Raw genomic sequence first — 26,233 nt, 5'->3', positions numbered from 1 at the left:
CCTCCTGTTCGGCAGCGAACTAGAGAAACTGGCCGACAAATGGGGAGAGTCCCCATTGCCGCGCCTGCTGGAGGATAAGACAAAGAGATACCAGTGACCCTTCCCCAGGTCCTCCAGGGGCAGAGGTTCTCAGCGCTTCAACCCTTACAGAAGCAACTATCAAGCGCCCCGCCCTACGGGCAGGAATCAGTCCTTTCGGAACAAGCACAACAAGAGGGGAACCAGCTCGGGTTCAGGCCCCAGCCGCACCCCACAATGAGATTCAGTCAACCCATCCAAGGGAAGAAGCCATAGGGGGCAGACTAGCCCTATTCTACCTCAGATGGGTCAAGATAACTTCGGACAAGTGGGTCCTAGCCATCATTCGGGAGGGGTACTATCTGGATTTTTTGCGAACCTCTCCGGAAAAGTTCATGGAGTCTCCCTGCCACGACCTCCTCAAGAGGGCGGCAGTGGAAGCTACACTGTCCAGACTACTGGCCCTCGAGGCCATAACCCCGGTGCCTCCACAAGAAATAAATACTGGCCATTATTCCATCAATTTTATCATCCCCAAGAAAGAGGGCACGTTCAGACTCATCCTGGACCTCAAGTCAGTCAACAGACACCTGAGGATTCCCCGCTTCCGCATGGAAACCCTACGATCCGTAATAAGGGCGATACAACCAGGAGAGTTCCTCACATCCCTGGATCTTTCGGAGGCCTACCTACACATCCCAATCCATCTGGAACACCAGCGCTACCTACGCTTCAAAGTCCTGGACCATCACTACCAGTTCCGGGCGCTACCCTTCGGGTTAGCCACAGCACCCCGGACTTTCACCAAGGTAATAGTGGTGGTGGTGGCGGCAACACTGAGGAAAGAAGGAGTCCTTGTACATCCTTACCTGGACAATTGGCTGATCAGGGCAAAGTCACCAGAGGAAAGCCACCTAGCAACTAACAGAGTCAAAACTCTACTGGAGAGCCTAGGATGGGTTGTCAACACAAACAAGAGTTCCCTACAGCCCTCGCAGTCGTTGGAATACCTAGGAGTCCAATTCGACACCAAAGAAGACAAGGTCAGCCTGACTCCCACCAGGAGATCAAAACTGTGGAACCGGTTGCAAACCTTGCTGAGCGATCCTTGCCCCACAGCATGGGATAACCTGCAAGTCCTCGGGCTGATGGCATCCACACTGGAAGTTGTTCCATGGGCGCGGGCCCACATGAGACCCCTACAGCACTCACTTCTATCACGATGGCACCCACGGTCCCAGAACTACACCGTACGTCTATCACTCCCGGGCAGAGTCCGGACCCAGCTACGGTGGTGGCTGCAGAACATCCACATGAGCCGGGGATCAAGACTATCCTCCCCAACCTGGACCCTGCTCACCACAGATGCCAGTCTACACAGGTGGGGAGCACACTGCGAAGAGTTAACCGCCCAAGGGCAGTGGAACGCAGAAGAAGCGGGATGGAACATCAACAGTCTAGAAGCGCGGGCAGTCAGATTAGCCTGCCTGCGGTTCGCCCACAGACTTCGGAACAAAGCGGTCAGAGTGATGTCTGACAACGCCATGATGGTGGCTTACATCAACCGGCAGGGCAGAACCAGAAGCCAACAGGTGTACCTAGAAATAGACCTCCTGATGGCATGGGCGGAAGCAAATCTCCAGGAGATCTCCGCCGTCCATATCGCCAGGAAAGACAACATCACGGCAGACTTCCTCAGCAGTGAAAGTTTAAACCCAGGAGAATGGAAGCTGTCATCCACAGCCTTCAAAATGATAGTGAATCGGTGGGGATCCCCCGACATGGACCTTCTAGCAAGCAGATCCAACGCTCAAGTATCGAGATACTTCAGCCGCAGGTGGGATCCGCAGTCCCAGGGGATCGATGCCCTGGTACAGACCTGGCCACTGGGGACCCTGCTATATGCCTTCCCGCCGTGGCCCTTGCTGGGCACAATCATCCACAAGATACAGCGACACGGGACTAGTTCTTCTGGTGGCCCCGGATTGGCCAAGAAGACCCTGGTGCGCAGACATGAAAAGACTACTGGCAGGGAACCCTCTACCCCTGCCTCCACACAGAGACCTGCTCCAACAAGGCCCGATCCGTCACGAGGACCCAGCTCAGTTCTCTCTTACGGTCTGGCTAGTGAGAGGGCCCGCCTGAGAGAGAGCGGATACTCGGGGGGCAGTAATAGATACTCTCCTCCGAGCACGCAAGTTCTCCACATCTCTAACGTACATAAGGATCTGGAGAGTTTTTGAGGCCTGGTGCGAAGACTACAACGTCAAGCCACGCTCCTCTAAAGTTCACGTGATCCTGGAATTCTTACAGAATGGACTACAGAAGGGTCTGTCCCTCAACTCCATCAAGGTACAGGTGGCAGCATTGTCATGCTACGGCTCCAGGAGTGAGGGCGACAGCATAGCCTCGCACCCAGATGTATTACGCTTCCTGAAAGGAGTCAAACCATTCGCCCACCACTAAAGTGGCCAGTACCTCTGTGGAACCTCAACCTCGTCTTGGAGTTCCTAGCGGGATCCGCCTTCAGACCCCTCCGAGGCCTGTCCCTCCGTCTGTTAACCTTAAAGACGGTGTTTGGCCCGCCGCATCTCGGAACTACAAGCACTTTCCTGCCGTGAGCCGTTCTTCAGACTCACTCCCAGGTCCATCCAACTAAGCACGGTACCCTCCTTCCTCCCCAAAGTGGTCTCACACTTCCACCTTAACCAAACCATCTCACTACCAACAATGGCCGGCTTGAAGAATTCGGAAGAAGCCCATAGTCTACGCCACCTCAACATCGGCAGACTCCTATGCAGATACCTGGAAATGTCGGAACCAGTACGAAAGACGGGACCACCTTTTCGTCCTTCACAGCTGAAAGAGGCAAGGGGAAGCGGCTTTGCGGGCAGCCATTGCCCCGCTGGATCAAAGAAGTCATCAAGGCGGCCTACGTAGAAGTGGGAAAACCACCACCTCTACAGGTCAAGGCCCATTCTACCAGAGCCCAGGCGGTGTCCTGGGCAGAAACTAGAATGCTGTCACCTGCTGAGATCTGCAGGGCAATAAAAAATTACCTATCCACAAATGTGGGGGTATATCCAATGTTAAACGTGTCCAAAAACCCACACATGCCCTAATTTTTTTGTTATCTCAATGTAGTTTTTTCTGTTATGCTAAAATGATTTTACATTAAATTATGTGGCTCACACTTACATATGTCTAAACCACTCCGAAAAAGTACTCAAATATGTTTCAAAAATATTTTCCAAAAATGTTTATCAAAAATATTTAATAGATGTATAGTGATGCTTCATAAAACTTCAAGGACACACCACGTTTGTGCCTTGCTTAATTTTTTGTTTAATCATGAGCACCACCATCCACCCTATAGTTCTTTAATCAAAAACATATTTTGAGATCTGCAGGGCGGCAACGTGGTCCTCCATCCATACCTTCTCCAGATTCTACCGTCGGGATGTGCAGGCTCAGGAGGACACGACATTTGCAAGGGCAATTCTAAGTGGGCCACGGGCAGCCTCCCACCCGGTTCGGGAGTAGCTTTTACACATCCCATTGGTCCTGAGTCCATCTGCTACTAGGAAATGGAGAAATTACTTACCTTATAATTTCGTTTTCCTTAGTGTAGACAGATGGACTCAGCATCCCACCCTTGGCTGCCGTTATGCATGGTTTTTCAATGAATCAAGGGTAGGCCATGTTTTCATTTACCTAGGGCATCCACCCTGCCGGGTATCGACGCTTTCCGGTTGAGTACACTCGCGGTCTCCGGCTATAGTCAATCAACCAGTTCAAGTTAATCAAGTTTTAAACATTCTAACAAGTTATTTAAGTTAACCATATTATGATTAGAGAGGGGGCGCTCTTGAGCAGCTCGGAGGAATGGCCGCTTAATTCATCAGCTCCTTTCTAGCACCTCTCCTAAAGGCATATTTCTGCACTTTTCACCGAGGTTATCTGGCCTCACGTCGCAAATCCCGGCAAGAGAACCTTAAAGATGACAACGAAACGGAAAAATACCGATCTCAAACAGTTCGCTTTTAGCAAACTTACTGAAGAGTTGCTTCCTGACGAGGAAGTCCAGGCCGCGATACCACGAGGCGACCCACATGCTCCGGTGGAGCTGGATTTACACAGAGAAACACCCGGTGAATCATCCGTGGGCGCACTCCACCCAGACATTCCCACCAGAACAGAAATCAGGACCTGGTTTATCGAACTTCGATCCGACCTACAGACGCAGAAATCAGAAATACTGGCTCGGATGGAAGAAATGAAGGAGGACCTGAACGGCATGGGGCGCCGGGTTGATGAGCTAGATCTCCGAGCGGATAATCAAAGCGCTCATTTAGATAACCTTCGCCAAACAACTACGCACCTCACCTCGGAAATGGAAACTATGGCCGAGAAGCTGGAAGATCTGGAAAACCGGTCACGGCGCTCAAATCTCCGTATCCGGGGAGTACCCGAATCAGATCTGTATACAGATTGCTTGAAAACTGCGACGGCCATTTGTTCCGACCTTATTTCTTCACATGGGGGCTCTTCTGAGGGTGCGACTGCATCCACCCTGGTCGACTTGGAGAGGGCTCACCGAGCGTTAGGTCCTCGCCGCGACAATAAGCCCAGAGACATAATTCTTAAATTCTTAAATTACCGGCAGAAGGAGGAAGTAATAACTTTGGCTCGTGCCAATCCCAACTGGAAGTGGAATAATTTGGATATCACTGTATACAACGACCTGGCTCCCTCGACCCTGCAGAAAAGATACCACCTTAAGGAAGTGACCGCAGCATTACGGGCTGAAGGAATAAAATATTGGTGGTCCTTCCCTTTTGCTTTGTTTCAGAGCCAAGGCATCACCTACAAAATAAAATCTTTGGAGGATGCAGCTCGCTCTTTTTCAGAAGCAGGCCTTAAGGTGGAGTTCGCGGTTCCTGCACCTGATAATCTCCATAAGCCCGCGAATACCATCCCAAGATGGCGGCGCCCGGGAACAGGCCGGGGATGACTACGCAGGCAGCCTAGCCTCTCTGGCGTCTGATCTGTAGACAAGGGCTGAAGGGACGATCGATTTGATACCACCGCGAGGCAGCGTTTTTTGGATAATATCACTTCTTATGTTCTGAGACCTCTTTTGACGGTTCGATATACTTTAATTCTGCACTGTTTTTGTCTGGTTAATTTGCTGGCCTGTAACCCGGCAACAAATACTATATGGGGTAGATTTTAAAAAAGGGCGCCTTCGCATACTTTTGTAGGCGCATCAGGCGCAAACAAAAGTACGCTGGATTTTAGTAGATACGCGCGTATCTGCTAAAATCCTGGATCGGCGCGCGCAAGGCTGCCGATTTCGTGTAGCCGGTGCGCGCCGAGCCGCGCAGCCTACCTCCGTTCCCTCGGAGCGGCTTCGGAGGGAATTCGCTTTCGCCCTCCCCTCACTTTCCCCTCCCTTCCTCTACCTAACCCACCCCCCTACCTTTGTCGGGGGATTTACGCCTCCCGGAGGGAGAAGTAAATCCCCGCGCGCCAGCGGGCCGCTAGCGCGCCGAGACGCGACCCGGGGGCGGTTCCGGAGGGCGCGGCCACGCCCCCGAAACGCCGCATCCCACCCCGAAAACGCCGCGCCGATCGGCCCCACCCCCGACACGCCCCCCTCGAAAAACCCCGGGACTTACGCGAGTCCCGGGGCTCTGCGTGCGCCGGCAGGCCTATGTAAAATAGGCGCACCGGCGCGCAAGGCCCTGCTCGCGTAAATCCGGGCGGATTTACGCGAGCAGGGCTCTTAAAATCCGCCCCTATGGCTATAGAGCATTAGATATTCCATTGGCTAACACTGTCTCTGGAGCCCAGAGAGGGTAGAAAGGGGAGGCTAGCGGCTTTTCGCGCTGTTTTACAACCCACGGGACCAAGATTTGCAGATTCCTGCGAGCAAATCTCCTACGGTCCAGTAAATTGTCATGACAGTGTCATTTATAATCTGGTCTGATGGTGTTATATATCAAGATAAGCCTGTTGGTATGTTTTTGTCACTAATGGTGGTGTTTCCCATTACCTTACCATATCTTTCTATGGGGGTCTCTCAGGGGCATAATAATAGCAAGCTTTTTTCCTATTGCAGTCAATATGATTAAGATTGTATCCCTTAACGTTAAAGGTTTAAATACGTATAGAAAACGTTTTCTCCTTTGAAAAGAAATACTGCGCCAGAGAGCGGATATAGTGTATGTACAAGAAACATACTTAAAGCGTAGACATGACCATTTACTTGTATTTAAAGAAGTCCCACATACCTATCTAGCTGCAGCGGATAGGCAACATAAATATGCGGGCACCGGGATTCTAATCTCAGCTCAGCTGGTGTTTGAATACATTTCTCACGTTGCTGACCCAGGGGCACGTTTCCTTCTTTTGAAAATGCAGTTGGGGTCTCAGATATATACGCTATTATCCCTTTCCCTGTACGTACCAGGATCAGTCCAGACGGTGGGTTATGTCCCCCGTCCAGCAGATGGAGTCAGAACAGAGCTCGAGGGCACCGCCTCTTATACCAGCGCACCCTCTACTGGAGCTCAGTATCTTTCTGACTCCAGCAGATGCGAGTTGGGGAAACGGTGCTTCCCCAGTGTGACAGGATTTGAGTTTGTTTTTATTACTTTGAGTCTCTCCTGTCATTTATTTCTTTTGTCTTTAACAATTTGGATCAAGATATATAAAAAAAAAACAAAAAAACAGGTAAAGGGATTTTTGCCTGTCAGTAATTTTGAGGAGGCGTGCTGGTCTGTTCTGTCTCCTCCTGCAGCTTGTTTTTGTTTCTGTTCGGGTAAGTGTTTGCTTTTGTTTTCAGCTGTTCGCGCTGTGTTTGCCGGTTCAGCCGGCTCCTGCACACGTCTTCCGACAGTCCCTCGGCCCGGCGAACTCTACCTCGGGCCTGGGCGCGCCGGCAGCGGTTTTTTCCCGCCGGCACCCAAGGATCAGTCGGACGGGTGGCGTAGGCCTTCAGGCCCCCCCGCGGTGTTTTTTCAGCGTCGGCCCCCCCCGAGGCTTCCCCGTAGCGGCGTCCGTGTCTGATGCCGCGCCTGTCTCGTTGTGAGACCTGCGGCGAGGCAGGGTCTCATATTTCGGCAGAGGGAGTCTGCTCGCGCTGTCTCGCCGATGGGGACACTTCTGCGCACGGTGCGGGTTCGCGCCCAGAGCCCCTCTCGCCGCAGCCAGGGAAGCGCGGGCCGGCCACGTTCTCGTCAGGGGCGGGAACGGCGGCCATTTTAGATAGAGATTTTACTGAGGTACTCTCTCCGGATGCGGCGGATGCAGTTCGGGGCGTCCCCCGCCTGCACCAAGGCCCTGAAGAGGGCCCCTCAACCCGGCCACCACAAGGGGACTCTACTACTTCGGCTTCACCCGGTCTTCCGTTTTTCTCGCCGGACTTCATTTTGAAGATGCACACAGCCTATCTACAGGGACTGGCGGACCCGGGGGCTGTTACCACGGGACCTCCGGCATCCAAGATCTCCAAACTCGCGGTCCCCGTCCCCGGGCCCCTGGTTCCACCTGGCGCGGCCCCAGGGCCCTCATCTGTGCCATCCCAGCCGCTTGCGGTGGGAGGGGCTTTCCCGCCGGGCCCTGACCCCTCGGACCCTCCGGATCCTGCGCATGCTGAGGGACAAGCCGAGGGCGACGACCCGCGAGCCCTGCGCATCTTCCACAAGGAAGAGCTGGAAGATCTCTTGCAACGGACTCTACAGGAACTGGATCTGGATCCACCGCCGGACCCCCCGGCCCCTGTGGCCCCAGCGGTCGCGACATGCTCCAAGAAGGGGGATCCGGTACTGGCTGCTCTTAGGCCTAGGGCCAAGGCTTTCCCGGTCCATGAGTCTTTTCTACAGCTCCTCACCGGGGAATGGGACTTTCCGGAGGCGTCCTTGAGGGTTTCCCGGGCCATGGAGAAATTATATCCATTGCCGGAAGATTTCCTGGATCTCGTCCGGTTTCCAAAGGTGGACTCTGCGGTCTCGGCAGTGACTAAGAGAACTACGATCCCAGTCACGGGCGGCACGGCCCTACGGGACACGCAAGACCGCAAGTTGGAGACGTTCCTCAAGAAAGTTTTTGAGGTGTCGGCCTTAGGGATGCGGGCCGTCATGTGCACCTCTTTGACCCAGAGGGCCAGCCTTCTCTGGGTACAACAGCTTCTAACGTCGCAGCAGTTGCCTCCGGACGAAGCCGCTCAGGCTGACAGCCTGGAGTCTGCCATCGCTTACGGAGCGGATGCCCTATATGACCTCTTTCGCGTCCTGGCTCGGTCCATGGTGTCGGTGGTGGCGGCTCGTAGACTCCTGTGGCTCCGAAATTGGGCTGCGGACACCTCCTCTAAGTCGAGCCTGGGATCCCTTCCTTTCCGGGGGAAGTTCCTCTTCGGAAATGACCTGGATCAGATCATCAAGTCTCTGGGAGAAAACTCAGTGCATCGCCTGCCCGAGGATCGGCAAAGGTCTTATCGGGGTTTTGCCTCCACCAGAACCAGGGCTCGGGCTCAACGGCGCTACAGATCTTACCGGCAGACAAGCTCTCGGACAACCTCCAGTAGACCACAGCCGTGGTCGCGCTCCTTTCGAGGCAGGAGGCCCTCGAGGGAGGGTTCAGGGCAGGGGAACACCCCCGCCAAATCTGCTCAATGATGCCAGACCGGCCCACTCCTCCTGCCCGACCATCGGGGGTCGACTCACACAGTTCGTCGAGGAGTGGGTAAAGATTACTTCAGACCAGTGGGTCCTGGACACCATTCAAGACGGCTACGCTTTGGAGTTTGTCCGCCGCCCTCGGGACAGGTTTCTCTTCTCTCCTTGCGGCTCCGACCTCAAGCGGATGGCGGTTCAACAGACACTAGATCGGCTGCAAGCCATAGAAGCTATCGTTCCCGTGCCCTTCGCAGAGGTGGGCTCGGGCCATTATTCCATCTACTTCGTAGTGCCCAAGAAAGATGGGTCATTCCGGCCCATACTGGATTTGAAGGAGGTAAACCGCTCGTTGCGGGTCAGCCGGTTCCGCATGGAGACTCTGCGGTCAGTGATTGCCGCGGTCCACCACGGCGAGTTTCTGGCGTCCCTAGATCTGACGGAGGCGTACCTGCACATCCCGATACATCGGAACCACAGGCGGTACCTACGCTTCAAAATTCTTGGTCAACACTTTCAGTTTCGGGCACTACCCTTCGGGCTCGCAACGGCCCCGCGGACGTTCACCAAGATCATGGTGGTAGTGGCGGCGGCCCTCCGGAAGGAGGGTATACTAGTGCACCCTTACCTGGACGACTGGCTGGTACGGGCAAAGTCTTTCTCTCAGGGACAGGACTCGGTGGCCAGAGTCTTGGAAGTGCTTCGCTCCCTGGGTTGGGTCGTGAACCTCCCCAAGAGTTCTCTCGTTCCATCGCAACGCCTGGATTTTCTGGGAGCAACTTTCGACACACAACTGGGCATGGTCTTCCTTCGTCCGGACAAGGCCATCTCTTTGAGGGAGCACATCCACCGCTTTGCGGCCCTGTCGGAACCCACAGCGTGGAATTATCTACAGCTTCTGGGAGTGATGGCTTCCACCATCGACATGGTGCCCTGGGTGTTTGCTCACTTGCGACCTCTGCAGGCGTCCCTCCTGTCTCGCTGGAAACCAGTGTCGCAGGAGTATCAGGTGATCCTGCCTCTCCCTCAGGCAGCTCGGGACAGTCTGAAGTGGTGGTTGGTTCCTTCTCACCTGGCCCGCGGCGTCTCGCTCGACGTTCCCACTTGGGTGGTGGTGACAACCGACGCCAGCCTCGTGGGATGGGGCGCAGTCTGCGGCCGGAGCGCCACACAGGGGATGTGGTCCCCGGAGGAGGCGAAGTGGCCGATCAATCGTCTGGAGACCAGGGCGGTGCGCTTAGCACTTCAACGGTTTCTACCGCTGGTTCGGGACAGGGAGGTGCGAATTCTCTCGGACAACGCCACCACAGTGGCTTACATCAATCGTCAAGGCGGAACGCGAAGCGAGCAGGTCTCCGCGGAAACCACGCGCCTGATGGAATGGGCGGAACTCCATCTCGCTCGTCTCGCGGCCTCCCACATCGCCGGGGTGGACAACATTCAGGCAGATTACCTCAGTCGTCAGCGCTTGGACCCCGGCGAATGGTCTCTCTCCGCCGAAGCGATGGACCTCCTGGTTCGGCGTTGGGGACCGCCACGGTTGGATTTGATGGCCACAGCTCTCAACACCAAGGCCCCGCGCTTCTTCAGTCGCAGACGGGAGCGCGGCGCGGAGGGGGTGGATGCCCTAGCGTTACCGTGGCCGGCAGGCCAGCTCCTATATGTGTTTCCCCCCTGGCCCTTGGTGGGCAAGATTCTTCGACGCATCGAAAATCACCACGGTCCTGTGATTCTCGTGGCTCCGGAATGGCCGCGGCGGCCTTGGTTTGCGGATCTGGTTCACATGGCTGTGGACGGTCCACTCCGTCTGGGTCATCTTCCACGGCTACTACACCAGGGGCCGGTATTTTTCGAGCAGGCGGCACTCTTTTGTCTTGCGGCCTGGCTTTTGAACGGCGCCGCCTCCGACGCCGAGGATATCCGGAAGCGGTGATCTCTACGATGCTTAGGGCTCGTAAGCCTTCGACCTCTGTTGCCTACGTGCGAGTGTGGAAGGTCTTCGAGTCCTGGTGTGTCGGTCAGGGGACCCGGCCGACGGAAGCAACGGTTCCTCTGATCCTTCAATTTTTGCAGGACGGATTGGATAAGGGTTTAGCATACAATTCTCTTCGAGTACAGGTGGCGGCCCTGAATGTTCTGGTACAGACACCGGTTTCTCTGCCCCTTCAAGCGGATATCGCTCGTTTCCTGAAGGGTGCTAAGCATCTCCGACCTCCGGTTCGAGATCCCTGTCCGTCGTGGAACCTTAATTTAGTTCTCCGGGCGCTGGTGAGTGCCCCTTTCGAGCCCCTACAGGATGCTTCCCTCAAGGACCTCACTATGAAGACGGTGTTTTTGGTCGCGATCTCTTCTGGCCGGCGCATCTCGGAGCTCCAGGCCCTCTCCTGCAGGGAACCGTACCTCCGTCTTTCGGAGGCGGGAGTTTCACTACGTACCGTACCATCTTTCCTGCCGAAGGTGGTCTCCCCCTTCCATTTGAACCAGACGGTGGAACTACCGGCGTTTCCTCCAGGAGAAGAGAGGTCTCTTCGTCTTTTGGACGTCAAACGTGTTCTGCTCCGTTATCTGGAAGCTACCAATGATTTCCGGATTTCCGATCATCTCTTTGTGCTCTGGTCGGGTCCTAAGAAGGGCTCCTCCGCATCGAAGACAACGATTGCCCGCTGGATTAAGGATGCCATTTCGGCGGCTTATATCGGAGCGGGGTGTACTCCTCCTGCGGGCGTCAGAGCTCATTCTACGCGCTCGCAGGCGGCTTCTTGGGCGGAGGCCCGGTCCGTCTCTCCACAGGAAATCTGCCGGGCAGCGACATGGAAGTCGTTGCATACCTTTGCTCGGCATTATCGGCTACACCTGCCGTCTTCGGATCCTGCGCTTTTTGGCGATCAGGTTCTCCGAGCAGGGCTCTCAAGGGCCCACCCGGTTTAGGGAAGCTTGGGTACATCCCACCGTCTGGACTGATCCTGGTACGTACAGGGAAAAGAAAATTATTCCTTACCCGCTAATTTTCGTTCCTGTAGTACCATGGATCAGTCCAGACGCCCACCACTCTGGGTTTGTGCGCTCCTGCTCGGAATCTTATGCGTCTTCTGTCTCTCTTCTTCTCTGGTTCTCTATCAGAGTTGTACAGCTCCTCACAAATTAACTGGGGCGACCTCGTTTGGGTTCGTGCCTATTCATTGTTCTTGATGTTTGACTTAAGTCAGGTTTTTTGATCCAAATTGTTTTGTTATTGCTCTTTTGGGCTTTGTTATTCATGATACTGAGCTCCAGTAGAGGGTGCGCTGGTATAAGAGGCGGTGCCCTCGAGCTCTGTTCTGACTCCATCTGCTGGACGGGGGACATAACCCACCGTCTGGACTGATCCATGGTACTACAGGAACGAAAATTAGCGGGTAAGGAATAATTTTCTTTTATGCTCCTAATCGTGATTATGGGGCATTCCTAGCCAAGATCAAACAAGTGTTATTGTCTCATGCCACTGGCATATTGATCATTGGCGGTGACTTTAATATGACCTTGCGGCAGGAACTGGATAATTCCACTCCATCTGCTCAGTGTCCTGGAAAGGAGAGGAATGCGTTGCATGATTTAATGAATGAATGGAGTTTAATTGATATCTGGAGGAGTCTGTTTCCCAGATCCCGCTCTTACATCTTTTACTCCTCTCCACACGCAAGCTATTCTCGCATAGACTATTTCTTAATAGATAAGCTACTTGGGAATAGAGTGCTAAGGACAGATATTGATATAATTTCATGGTCCGATCATGCTCCTATTAGCTTGGAGGTGGACGTGAGTGGTAATGATCTGGGAGACCGATTCTGGAAGCTAAATGAATCGCTGTTCCAGGATACAGCTTTCACCAAGATGTTTGAGGGTCACTTGCAAGAATACTTTGCACTAAATGAGGATCCCAATACCACTCCCAGTATGCTATGGGATTGTTCTAAAGCTGTAGCTAGGGGGGCTCCTAATATCTAGAGCTTCTGCTTGTAAAAAACTTAAGCAGCAGAGGAGGGAAGAACTGCACCGGGAGATACAGGCAGTATCCCAAGAACACATGCGTAACCTGTCACCCCGATGTCACCAGAAATTATTAGTATTACAATCTGAACTGTATAAATTAGATAATGCACAACTTATACATCAAATGGAAATTACTAAGCAGGCCTATTACGAGGGGGGGAACAAGGCAGGGTGTTTAGTTGCTCGGAGACTGAAAGCCTGAATTTCCCAAAATATTGTGCCTAAAATTAAAAACGCCGGGGGCACGATGCTAACTGCATCCCAGGAGATTCGCAAGGCATTTTCTGAGTTTTATCATACTCTGTATGGCACAGATATGAATATTCAGCAAGCTGATATAGATAATTATCTACAAGACATCAAATTGCCCAGCGTTTCAGCTGAGCAGCAACAGAATATGGATGCGCCCATTATGGTGCAAGAAGTGTTAAATGTTATCAAATTTCTTAAACCCGGCAAGGCACCAGGCTTGGATGGACTCTCAGGTGCATATTATAAGAAATGTGCTGCCACAGTCGCAGAACCCCTTGCTCAATCTTTTAATGGCCTTCGGGGGGAGGATGGCCTCACGGCACAAGCCAGTGTAGCTGGAATAACAGTATTGACTAAGCCAGGAAGGGACCCCACACAATGTGCCTCTTATAGGCCAATTTCCCTAATAAACCTTGACCTCAAATTGCTGGCTCGTATACTAGCATTACGGCTTAATAAATTTCTTCCACAGTTAGTCCACTCCGACCAAGTTGGTCTTGTTCCGCACCGCATGGCGGTGGACAATATCCAGAAAGTTATAGATCTTATTTGGAGGCTCCAAGAGGAAAAGGAGCCGGCTGTGCTACTTTCTCTCGACGCTGAAAAGGTGTTTGACTTGGTACATTGGCTCTTTCTTATTTAGCACACTGGAAAAGATGGCTTCAAATGGCTACACAAGCTCTATGACTCTCCTAAGGCCCGAGTTAAAGTAAATAATGGGTACAGCCCGGTTTTTGATATAGGACGAGGTACCAGGCAGGGGTGCCCCTTGTCCTCCCCTTCTTTTTGCCCTCTATCTAGAATCCCTTACCACGGCCATCAGGAACTCTGCTGACATAAGGGGAGTGTGCTTGGGAGATTGTCAATATAAACTCTCATTATTTGCCAACGATGTGCTGTTGATTTTAACTGACCCGCTTAATTCCCTACAGGGGGTACTGAGGGAGCTGAACAAGTTCAGTGCTGTATCTCCGGCCTTAGGATAAACTATGAGAAGTCGGAACTGCTTGACGTTAACGTGGAATCCCTCACCGTACGTCGACTCAAAGAGTTATTCCCGTTTAAATGGGCTAAGTCCCATATCAAATATTTAGGGGTGAGATTGTCTTCTAATCTGCAGGAGCTTTATCATCTTAATTATCAACCCCTAATAGATAAAATAGTGACTGATTTGAGCAGATGGAATAGTGGCCCTTTTTCCTGGTTTGGCAGGATTGCCATCATTAAAATGACAATTTTACCAAAGTTTCTCTATCTGTTTGCCTCGCTGCCAGCTTTCATACCGAATCCTATTTTATGTAAATGGCAGAAAAAAATATTTGATTTTATATGGAGGCGTAGACCCCCCCAGAATCTCTAGGACTATACTCTATCTTCCTGGGAGTTCCAAACCTTATGTGGTATTGTGCTGCGTCTCAGTTGCGAGCTCTGTTGGATACTAATAGATCCTGGCACCCTAAGCAGTGGGTACAGATTGCACAAGATATAGTAGGTGTGATGCCGATTGCTGCAATGCCGTGGCAGCCGATACAATCTATACCTTGGTCGTTGGATATCACTTTGCGAGTCTGAAGCAAATCCAAGAAGCAGTTGGTAGGACACTACCAGTGTTATTATCAAACCTCATTATATCATAACACCCAATTTCCAGGTGCTTATCAACATATCCATTTTACAGTCTGGAGAGACAGGGGAATTACAACTATAGGTCACTTACTCTCACAGGGTGCGCTCCTTTCTATGGATCAATTGGTCACTAAATACAATCTTATCCACTGTGACTTTTTGGCATATGCGTGGGTTGCCCATTTCCTACGAACACTGCAAGCGGGCAATCACCTACGCCCTGGAAGGTCGCTGTTGGAAACCTACTGTTCGAGTTGTGATTTCCTGACTGGGGCTATCTCTAAGCTGTACCAGCTATTTTTCTCACCTGGGAGGGAACAATGTAAATACAGAAGCAGTTGGGAAGCTGATTTACATGTAAGCCTAGAACCCAGCACCTGGCAAGCGGTCTTATGCAAGGCCAGGGTCGGCTCTATATCAGCTGCCATGCAAGAGAATGGGTACAAGATGATCTATAGGTGGTATCTCACACCGGACAGGCTCCACAGGATTTATCCCCAGTCAGATGATCGCTGCTGGCGTCATTGTGGTAGTGTAGGTACTTACCTACATATATGGTGGTCGTGCCCCCAAATCACCTTCTTTTGGATAGCGGTATTCAAATTGTTAAGTGATTTGATCAAGGTAGAAGTGAATCCCTCGGCAGCCATGGCGTTGTTAGGCATTTATCCGGACTCAATACCTGAGTTTCAGACACGGCTTTGTGCTCCGTTATTTATTGCTGCTCGTAGCCTAATTGTGGTGCACTGGAAGTCGGACTGTATACCTACAATTGCTAAAGTTCAAGAACGTCTGCATGTTTATTATCGGTTGGCCTCCCTGACTGCTACTAAAAATAATCGAATGGCGTCATTTCATAAAATTTGGCAACCATTTATCCAATTTATCACTCGATTATGAGTCATGAATGTTTATCTGAGACACACCCCTATTCTTGTCAGTATTGATGTTAGCTTCTAAAGATTAACACTGTGAGACCAAAATGTATATAGTGCATTCTAAAACTTTATTGTTAGGTGACCGTGTCATGATGGGTTGGGATGGGGGGGGGAGGGCGGGAGGGTTAGGTGAAGGGAAGGGTGGAGATGTATCCGCCAGACTAGGCTATAACTTTCCATTGTTAGTTTACTTTGTTTACCTGTAATTTATGCACCGTTGGATTGTTGTAGAATGTTATGATATTCATTGAATAAATAAATAAAACTTAAATTAAAAAAAAAAAAAAAGTTAACCATATTATTAACAGTTCGATACAGTAAAGTGGGGCCGCGGTTACCCCGCTCCTAACCCGCTTTCTACTCACTTTCCGGCCACGTTAGCCCTTCCTGCGATACACAATCCCCTTTAACCCAACCTCACCGCCTCTTTAAATCACCGGGTAACCCCTTCCGCACGCGGCATGTATATTAGATGTAAACCATCGAATTAGCTATTCCCGCCCATACAGTAACGCGCGCCCCGACTATCGCCTTTTTAACCTGGAGTTTAGCCGTGCGTTTAACCTGCTAATTTACCACCTACCCCTACCCCTGCGTTAGAGGCAGGGGTAAGGGTAGATGGCAAACTTTCCCCCAAAAGGAAACCTAAAAACCTAAAATCCCCTCCTCCCGAAGCTACTCGACATGTTATCAACTTACTTTTTGTTGCTTTCAGCCCTTTCAACCTTCTCTGCCGTCCTCCGGAGGGGGCAGCCAGCAGCGAAAGCGGCTTGCAGCGGTCCCCCCCGCGCAGGTCCCGGTTCTCCTGGCTCTCGATGATGTTCCAGCAGGTACTCCATGGCGCAGTTTCCTTTAACCATCTACAGGCAGAGATTATGGCAACGGGATCCATAGCAAAGCTCCTCTGTCCGGGACAGTGCACGGCCCCGCTTCATAACATTTCGCAGCTAAACTCGAGAGGAGCTGGGAGCCAGCTCAACTTCTGGCTGACAGCTAAACCCCCCCAAAAAAAGACTGCTGAGTTACGGCCTTGGAAGCGAAGCAAAGCGTACTTTCATGGGCTTGAGCGTCCAAATTGACGGGCGCTCAAGCCAATGAAAGCACAGGGACGGGCGCTCAAGCCCATGAAAGTACACTTCGCTTCGAAGTGTACTTTCAAAGTGGAAATTTGATTAATTTTGGAATTTTTCAGGACAGATTGCTTAAAGACTTGGCCTTTAATTCCTTGAAGGTTAAAGTGGCAGCACTCACCTGTTCTTGGTGGGTTTTTGTCTCCCCGTCCGGATGTGTCTCGGTTCGTGAAGGAAGTTAAGCATCTTCATCCTCCCTTGTGGCTACCAGTGTCCTTATGGTAACTTAATCTGATTGTGGATTCCTTTCGAGTTCTACCTTTTCAACTGCAACTTACCTTGAAGACTGTTCTTTCTAGGGATAATCTGCTCAGGACATCGAGTTTCCATGCAAGCTTTTTCTTGCCATGAGCCGTTCCTGCCTGAGACTCTGGGTGTAGTACAGATTTGGACTCTGCCTTCTTTTGGCCCAAAGTGGTTTCAGAATTTCATTTGACTCTGTTTATTTCCCTGCCGCACTGGAAAGGAATACAGAGGAGAGTGAATATCGTCTCTTGCGTGCTCTGGCAGTCAAGTGGCATCTGATGCAGTACTTGGAGGTTATTAATCCTCTCAGTAAGTCTGGTCAACTGTGCTCCATGGTGGAGGTATACAGGGTGAGCCAGCGGCGCGGGCAACTATAGTCCATTATTGGATTATGGAAGTCATCAGTGGTCGTCCTTACGCATCGTTCCAGGCATTCTTCTTGATCGTTTGAGCTCAGGAGGACGCCAGCCTTAGCATGTGCTATGTTGCTCGGTCCCTGGGCAGCTTTGGTTCATCCCACTGGTGTGGATTGGCCTGCCTGAGTGAACAGGAAGGAAAAATTCCTACTTACCTGATAAATTTAAAATAAAAATAAAATAAAACATTTTCTTTCCTCTAAAGAAGACAGGCTGATCCACAATCCACCCTTGACTGCCGTCTTGCTTTAAGTTTGTCCTCTAGGTACGAATGACGCAGAGAGTTATATCTGTTATTCGTTTGAGCATTGGTAAGTGTCATGACCAGCTCCTTAGTTTAGTAAATATCAGCTTTCCTAGCGTGTAGCAGATGGACTCAAAACAAGTGGGTATAGCGTGCTCGTGCTAGCAGTTGGAGACGGATCTGACGTCAGCACGGGTACATATTACCCCCGCAGGAAGTGCAGCAACTCAGTAATTTCCGTCTCCAAAGCAGTTTGGAGCTACCTTACGCTCGCTGAGCGTTTTTCCAAATTATAACGACTAAATTCTTAGAAGAAATCCTACCTGAAGACGAGCCCCGCACTCCTGTGGTGATACCCTCGGGTCCCTCCCCCCAGTTGAGTTTCCCGAGGTGATTTCCGCGGTCCCTTGGAGGTGAGTGCCTCGGTCCGGTGGCCGGATCGCGGCAGGGACCTAGCCCCCGAGTGAGAAGGGCTCGGGCGCGGCTTAGAGGCAGCCTCGGTCCCGGTGAGGACTTGGCCCCCGAGCGAGACGACGTTCGGGCGCGGCTTAGAGGCAGCGGGTGCACTTCCTCAAGTGCGGTGGTGACGGTAATCACCCTCTCCCCCCGCAGCCGGAGACCGCCCGGGTAGCAGCCGGGAAGCGCCGAAGACAAGGTAAGGCGTACATCTTTACTTACTGGTCTCCGAAGAGTGAGGATTAGCAGGGTCTGCCTACGTGGCAGCCCGCCAAGGAGGTCGCCATTTTGCCTGCTCGTCAGCCCTGGTTCGCCGCCTCAATCTAAGCGGGACAACGGGCACATATGTTAGGCGCCCGAAACGGTTTGGGCGCCCATTGCTGGTGATACGCACACTCTGATAGGCGCACGTTGATAGCATAGGCGCACATTGATACGCGCACGTTGATAGCATAGGCGCACGCTGATACGCGCACGTTGATAGGTGCACGTTCATACGCACACGTTGATAGGCGCACGTTCATACGTTCATACCACGGTGGCATACATCAACCGACAGGGCGGAACCAGAAGCCGACAGGTATCCCTAAAAATAGCCCCCCTGATGACTTGGGCGGAAGCAAATCTCCAGGACATTTCCGCCGTCCACATCGCCGGGAAGGACAACTTCACGGCAGACTTCCTCAGCAGAGAAAGCCTAAATCCAGGGGAATGGCAGCTGTCGCCCACAGCTTTCCAGATGATTTTGGATCAGTGGGGGACGCCGGGCATGGACCTACTAGCGGACAGGACCAACGCTCAAGTACCCAGATATTTCAGCCGCAGGCGGGATCCTCTATCCCAAGGGATCGATGCCCTGGTACAGCCATGGCCTCAGGGGATCCTGCTATATGCCTTTCCTCCATGGCCCCTGCTGGGCACCATTATACACAAGATTCAGCGGCACAAAGGCCTAGTTCTTCTAGTGGCCCCGGACTGTCGAAGAAGACCCTGGTACGCAGACATGAGAAGACTGCTGGCGGGGAATCCCTTATCCCTGCCTCCACAGAGGGACCTGCTGCGGCAAGGTCCCATCCTCCACGAGGATCCAGCTCAATTCTCTCTTACGGTCTGGCCATTGAGAGGGCTAGACTGAAGAAAAGAGGATACTCGGGGCCGGTAATAGATACACTCCTCCGAGCGCGCAAGTTCTCCACATCACTAACATATATAAGGATCTGGAGAGTATTTGAAGCCTGGTGCGAAACTCACAGCACCGATCCACATGCCGCTAAAATCCCTATCATTTTGGATTTCCTGCAAGATGGCCTTCAGAAGGGTCTGTCCCTCAATTCCATCAAGGTTCAAGTGGCAGCGCTATCTTGCTACGGTCCCCGGAGTGACGGCAACAGCATCGCCACACACCCAGACGTTTCACGTTTCCTGAAAGGAGTCAAACACATTCGCCCGCCACTGCAGTGGCCAGTGCCCCTGTGGAACCTCAACCTAGTCTTGGAATTCCTAGCGGGACACGCCTTCAGACCACTTCGAGGCCTGTCCCTCCGTTTGTTAACCTTGAAGATGGTGTTCCTGCTGGCTGTATGCTCAGCACGCCGCATCTCAGAGCTACAAGCGCTGTCCTGCCATGATCCGTTTCTCAGGATCACCCGAGGCTATCCATCTGCGCACGGTTCCTTCCTTCTTACCCAAAGTAGTCTCACAATTTCACCTCAACCAAACCATATCCTTGCCTACCACGGAAGGTTTGGAGAAGTCGGAAGAAGGTCGAATACTACACCATCTCGATATCGGCAGGCTGCTGTCCAGATACCTGGAAATGTCAGAAGCAGTACGAAAGACGGACCACCTGTTCGTCCTTCACAGCGGGAAGAAGCAAGGGGAAGCGGCCTCCCAGGCAACCATTGCCCGCTGGATCAAAGAAGTTATCAAGGCGGCCTACGTAGAAGCAGGAAAACCACCACCTCTACAGGTCAAGGCTCACTCTACCAGAGCGCAAGCGGCCTCTTGGGCAGAAACTAGGATACTGTCGCCTGCAGAGATATGTAGAGCGGCGACGTGGTCCTCCCTCCATACCTTCTCCAGATTCTATCGTCTGGACGTCCAGGCCAGGGAGGACACAGCATTTGCGAGGGCAATCCTGAACGGACCTCGGGCAGCCTCCCACCCAGTCCGGGAGTAGCTTTTGTACATCCCACTTGTTTTGAGTCCATCTGCTACTCGCTAGGAAATGTAGAGATTACTTACCTGATAATCTCGTTTTCCTTAGTGTATGCAGATGGACTCAGCATCCCGCCCGGCTGCCGGTATACATGGGGATTCACAGACTCACGGTAAGCCATGTTTTCTTATATAGGGCATCCATCCTGCCGGGTGTCGACGCCTTCCGGTTGAGAACACTGGCAGTGTCCAGCTACTATCAATCGGTCAGGGTAATCATGTTCATTTAATCGATCGGTCAGTCACACATATAGCCATAAAGCTTTTGCAAGGAAGATTACTGAGTTGCTGCACTTCCTGCGGGGGTATATGTACCCCGTGCTGACGTCAGATCCGTCTCCAACTGCTAGCATGAGCACACTATACCCACTTGTTTTGAGTCCATCTGCATACACTAGGAAAAACAAGATTATCAGGTAAGTAATCTCTACATTTTTTGACTGAGCTCAGTGTTCTCACTTGGTTGGAAGCATAAGTGGTTATGTTTAAGTATAATCAGTTTGTCCACAATTTGGCTTTTCCAGAGAATACTTGCGGGCTGATGTCAGGACAGGCCTATATGTCATTGCCGTCAGCTTTTACTCTGTCTCCACCTGCTGGTAGCGGTCCATAACCCATTTGTGTGGATTGACCTGCCTGAATGCAGAAGAAAGGAAATTATCAGGTAAGTGTTAATTTCTCCTTTACGTTTCCCTGCAGGGAAGGAAACCAAACAGCTGTTTGAGATTTGGGGCACGATCCCTATGTGCCCATGGTTTGCAACACCCCTGAATACAGAATTCGTACATCACAATGGGAGATACGTCACTGTCCAGGACACCAAATTCTTCCTGCCCTGTTAGCATTTAGCACAGTGAGTCCTCCGGATGGAGTAGAACCAGATGTTCCTGATGTTCTGGATAATGCTCTTATAGCTTCCTTTTTATTATAATGTGATTTATCCACGCAATGACATTTCATATTCTCTATCTCTGGTATTAGAGAATGTTTTCCAGTTTGATTTGAAAACCTGGGCGTCCATGGAGGAAACTGATTCTAGCGGCAACACAGAGGGAACAAATCTGGCATTTCCTGGGGAAGAGGGGTCCTGGTGCCCTCTTTTCAATGATAAAATGTTTGGAGAATAAATCCAACTGAGATCTAATGCACGCTGAGCCCCTCCACATGTCTCTGAGTGTTTCTGGTTTGTGTTTCAGGTGCAGGTGACGTTTCAGGACATTGCTGTCTCTTTCTCCCAGGAGGAGTGGAGGTATTTAGATGAAGGGCAGAAGGAGCTTTACAGGGAGGTGATGAAGGAGAATTATGAGACCCTCATTTCCCTAGGTAAAAATTGCATTATCTGCATGTTTAGCGGACTCGAGGGCTGATTTAATGAAGGTCGTTTGTGACTTTTCTCCTGACTCCAGCTCCAGCATTGCTCTGGGTCTGAGCTGGCACCTGAGATTGGTTGTTTGTCTCTTTTTTCATGTGAGACCAACCTTTGCGAGGCAGTCTAGGAATTTATCTCAGATGTCTTACATGAGGCACCTGCTGAGGAGCATCCACAAAATTTTTCAAGGGACTTGACTGAGCCCTCAGCAGCCGCACCAGAATACAGAACTGAATGGGCCAAATTTTAAAAGCATTACTGGCACTAAAAGATGAATACTTGACCATACGTGAGCAACATGAATTTCAAAAGCGGCTTATTACTTGTTCGTGCTAAAAAAGGGGCGGGGCCAGCAGTTCAGTGTGTAAATCCGGCGGCCGCTGCTCGTGGCGCACTGTTAGCTGCGTATATTTCCTCGTGCTCCTGGTGAGGTGTAAGTCTGCAGAAATCACTTTTTAGGATTAACACGATAGGGTGAGGGGTCTTGCTCAACTGGGGGGAGTGCAGGATGAAGAACTAGAAGGGTCTGGATGACCCTGAGATAGACTGGGCAAACTGGTGGGCTAATGGGTAAAACTGGGAATGGCTTTAACCTGAGCATATTTTAAAATCCTCTTCACTGCACACGTTAAAGCCAACAGATTCTTAAGAAATATGTTTTACATCTGCTCGAGTACACATGCTGGGCGTATTTTACATCATATACACGTACTTGTGCACGTGATTTAAAACTCCAGCGTATCTTTGCTCACTCGCCCCCAGGTGCACGTACGGTCATGTGCATTCTTGTTTTACAATTAGCTGAATATGAACAGCAGGATACAAGAGGTCTGAGCTTGCTTCATGACTGTCATTATCCCGTGACATACTTAGCCCTGCACTGATATAATAGGGAGGATTCAGCTTGTCTGCATACTTCTAACTGGCTCATGGCCATTTTTCCCTTCCCCCTACTAATGGATCCATTCTCCTTCCTCTTCCTGACGCTGATCCTACCCAATTTCATTCCCCACTTCTGTCCATTGGGAACATCAGGTGCCTGTCAGCCTCCCATATTCTCCACCTCCTTGGCTATTCTGTCTTCTGCCTTGTCCATTGCTTTACAAAGTTTTCTTCCTCTCATTAAGCCATCACCTCTCACCCTAAGAGAATCTCACTGTCTTTCCTGTCATCACACCTGCCCTTCTCTGGATATCAATTTCAGTCTTGTCCTTCCGTGGTAACTCTCATCCTTCCCGTCCAAGCTTATCCTACCCCCACTCTCCTCCCTCTTCTCTCCCTCTCAGGTTTTATCTTTGGAGTCTCTGCTCTGTTTCCAGCAAGCTCGCCTACGTTCCTGACCTCTTTTCTCTCATTCTCTCCATCTTTTCTCTCTTCTTTGTTTATCCCGCTGTTATTTTTTATATTCCGTTACAGTTTTCATCTCCAACACTGCTGTGATGTAATTCCAGGCATCCACCACACTTTCTGTGAAGAAAAAAATCTCTTGATATTAGTCCTAGTCCCCCATCTTGGAACTTTATATCACGACTTTTGCTCTACAAATTATTTTGCATTCAAAAGAAGTTTACTTCTTGAGCATTATTACCTTTCAGGTATGTAAGTGTCTTTATCATATCTCCCCCTTTCTCCTCTCCTCTAGGTTATACATATTTGGGAGCTCATCTCATAAAGCTTTTGGTGCAAACCCCATTGTTAGATGTTTTTCATGGTCACCAGTGGTTGGTCAGAAATGCACAGCTCTATCACTGTGTAACACTGCCAGAGCAGTGCTTCTAGGATCAGAAACCCAGATCCTTTTGCTGGTCACTAATTCATGATTGTCTTCATCTATCACCAGCAAGTGATGAGGTCACACAGCACATAAAGGAGGAGAATCGAGAAGAACATCCGATGGAAGAAGGACTGATCCCAAGAGAATCAGGAAATGGCTTTGAGAATGTTTCACAGGGGACTGAGAGGAGCAACACAAGGAACAGTCAGCAGGAGTCAGAGAAGAAGCAGAGAGACACTGTAGGAGACTCACGGGATGGAGTCACTGCATGTGAGATGGAGGTCAAAGTCATCCCTGAACAGCAGAGACCTGTGAGCACAGAGACACCTTTCCAGAGCAATAACAGTGACCAAAAGACTTCTGACCTTCAGCAGAGGGAGGGGAAAGGGAAGAAATCCTTTCTGTGTGACTCCTGTGGAAAAAGCTTTGGTATGGAATCGCATTTAGTATTGCACCAGCAATCCTACCCACGCCAAACACTGTTTCTATGCTTTAAATGTGGGAAAAGCTTCAGGCAGGAGCAAAATTTAAAAGTGCACCTAAATATAAGTAAACCAGATCTACCCTTCTCATGCAATGAGTGGAGGAAAAGTTTAATTAATAAGTATAAGATAAAATTACATTACGGAATCCACAATGGAGCGAGACCCTTCTCTTGCACTAAAGGTGGAAAATGTTTTGTTAAGAACAAAACCCTTACCCAACCCCAGCGCATCCACATTGGAAACAAACCGTTTTCCTGCACGGAGTGTGGGAAAAGCTTCTGTCGTAAGGATAGGCTAATGTCGCACCAGCACATCCACACAGGAGAGAGACCATTCTCCTGTACTGAATGTGGAAAATGTTTCATTAGCATAACACGCCTCTCAGAACACCAAAAAATCCACGATGATAAAAGACCATATATGTGTACTGAATGTAATAAAAGCTTCCCCATGAAGAGTACTCTCATAAAACACATAAGAATCCACACAGGGGAGCGACCATTCTCATGTAGTGAATGTAATAAATGCTTCCCTGTGAAGGGTAACCTCACAAAACACATGAGAATCCACACAAGGGAGCGACTATTCTCATGTAGTGAATGTAATGAAAGCTTCCTTATGAAGGGTACCCTCACAAATCACATGAGAATCCATACAGGGGAGCGACCAATCTCATGTAGTGAATGTAATAAAAGATTCACGAGGAAGAGTGCCTTCACAAGTCACATGAGAATCCACACAGGGGAGCGACCATTCTCATGTAGTGAATGTAATAAAAGCTTCCCTGTGAAGGGTACCCTCACAAATCACATGAGAATCCATACAGGGGAGCGACCATTCTCATGTAGTGAATGTAATAAAAGATTCACTGTGAAGTCGGTCCTTACAAAACACATGAGAATCCACACCGGTGAGAGACTATTCTCATGTAGTGAATGTAATAAAAGCTTTGCAGTGAAGGGTGCTCTCACAAAACACATGAGAATCCACACAGGGGAGCGACCATTCTCATGTAGTGAATGTAATAAAAGCTTCCCTGTGAAGGATGCCCTCACAAGTCACATGAGAATCCACACAGGGGAGCGACCATTCTCATGTAGTGAATGTAATAAAAGCTTCCCTGTGAAGTCTACCCTCACAAGTCACATGAGAATCCACACAGGGGAGCGACTATTCTCATGTAGTGAATGTAATAAAAGCTTCCCTGTGAAGAGTGCCCTCACAAGTCACATGAGAATCCACACAGGGGAGCGACCATTCTCATGTACAGAATGTAATAAAATCTTCACGCAGAAGGGTGCCCTCACCAGACACATGAGAATTCACACAGGGGAGCAACCATTCTCATGTAGTGGATGTAATAAAAGCTTCGCAGTGAAGGGTGCCCTCACAAGTCACATGAGAATCCACACAGGGGAGCGACCATTCTCATGTACAGAATGTAATAAAATCTTCACGCAGAAGGGTGCCCTCACCAGACACATGAGAATTCACACAGGGGAGCAACCATTCTCATGTAGTGGATGTAATAAAAGCTTCGCAGTGAAGGATGCTCTCACAACACACATGAGAATTCACACAGGGGAGCAACCATTCTCAGAAAAGATAGAAACATAGAAATGATGGTAGAAAACGACCAAATGGCCCATCCAGTCATCCCAGCAAGCTCCCACACTTATTTTTTTTTTGTATGAACATTTTTATTAGTGTAAAACACGTAATAAACTGTATAGAACATCTGGATAATCTCAGTCTCGTTATTCACCACAAAGTTCGATATCCCTTCCCCCTCCTTCCCTTCTGCACATATACTCCCATGAATCACACGTCTGAAAACTGGAGCATAATACAACAATGTGGCCCTTGTAGCAGCCTTTGAACGCCTTCAATTGATGGCGGTAACTTCCGGTATCCTGAATCTCGCCAGCGAAGGTAAGCATCCCATGTGGAGTGAAATCTATTTAGGGTATGATATTTCTCAGCCATCAACTTATTCAATGTACAACATAGTCTAACCGTCTCAATAAGGAGTGTATTGAGGGGCAATGTGGTGCTTTCCATCCCTTTGCTATTTCCAGTCTCACTGCTATGTAGAATTGAAAGACAAAATGGGTGGGGGTGCGCCAGCCTTGCCGTGTCAACTATATGCAGTAACACCATTTCCATCGTAAGTTGTATTTTCATATTTCCCTCTCCCACGCTTCTACTCGCCCCTCACGCACCTTCAACCATCTCAGCAGCAGGAGAACGAGAAAGAGAAGGTTTCACAATATAAAGGTACACATCTCGTGCCCCTCGAGCTCGCATTCTGCACCAGCCTTCACACAGAAATCATCCACAATCGCCTCTCTAAGC

General features: G+C 50.4%; 1 protein-coding gene across 1 annotated transcript in view; it reads left to right on the top strand.

Annotated features, from left to right (window-relative positions):
* LOC115086312 overlaps positions 1-25,615 on the top strand; it is a 93,308-nt gene extending 67,693 nt beyond the window's left edge. The window contains exons 4-10 of the mRNA XM_029592745.1: positions 3,949-4,942; positions 7,461-8,506; positions 12,479-12,627; positions 13,040-13,210; positions 21,447-21,452; positions 22,747-23,214; positions 23,460-25,615. Of these exons, the coding sequence (XP_029448605.1) occupies positions 3,949-4,942; positions 7,461-8,506; positions 12,479-12,627; positions 13,040-13,210; positions 21,447-21,452; positions 22,747-23,214; positions 23,460-25,495 (4,870 nt within the window). The 3' untranslated portion in view covers positions 25,496-25,615. The remainder of the gene's footprint in view (positions 1-3,948; positions 4,943-7,460; positions 8,507-12,478; positions 12,628-13,039; positions 13,211-21,446; positions 21,453-22,746; positions 23,215-23,459) is intronic.
* The last annotated feature ends 618 nt before the right edge of the window (positions 25,616-26,233 follow it).

This window comes from Rhinatrema bivittatum, chromosome 2 (genome assembly GCF_901001135.1).
Source record: "Rhinatrema bivittatum chromosome 2, aRhiBiv1.1, whole genome shotgun sequence".
Classification (NCBI taxonomy): domain Eukaryota; kingdom Metazoa; phylum Chordata; class Amphibia; order Gymnophiona; family Rhinatrematidae; genus Rhinatrema; species Rhinatrema bivittatum.
This window is presented reverse-complemented; position numbering and strand designations above follow the sequence as displayed.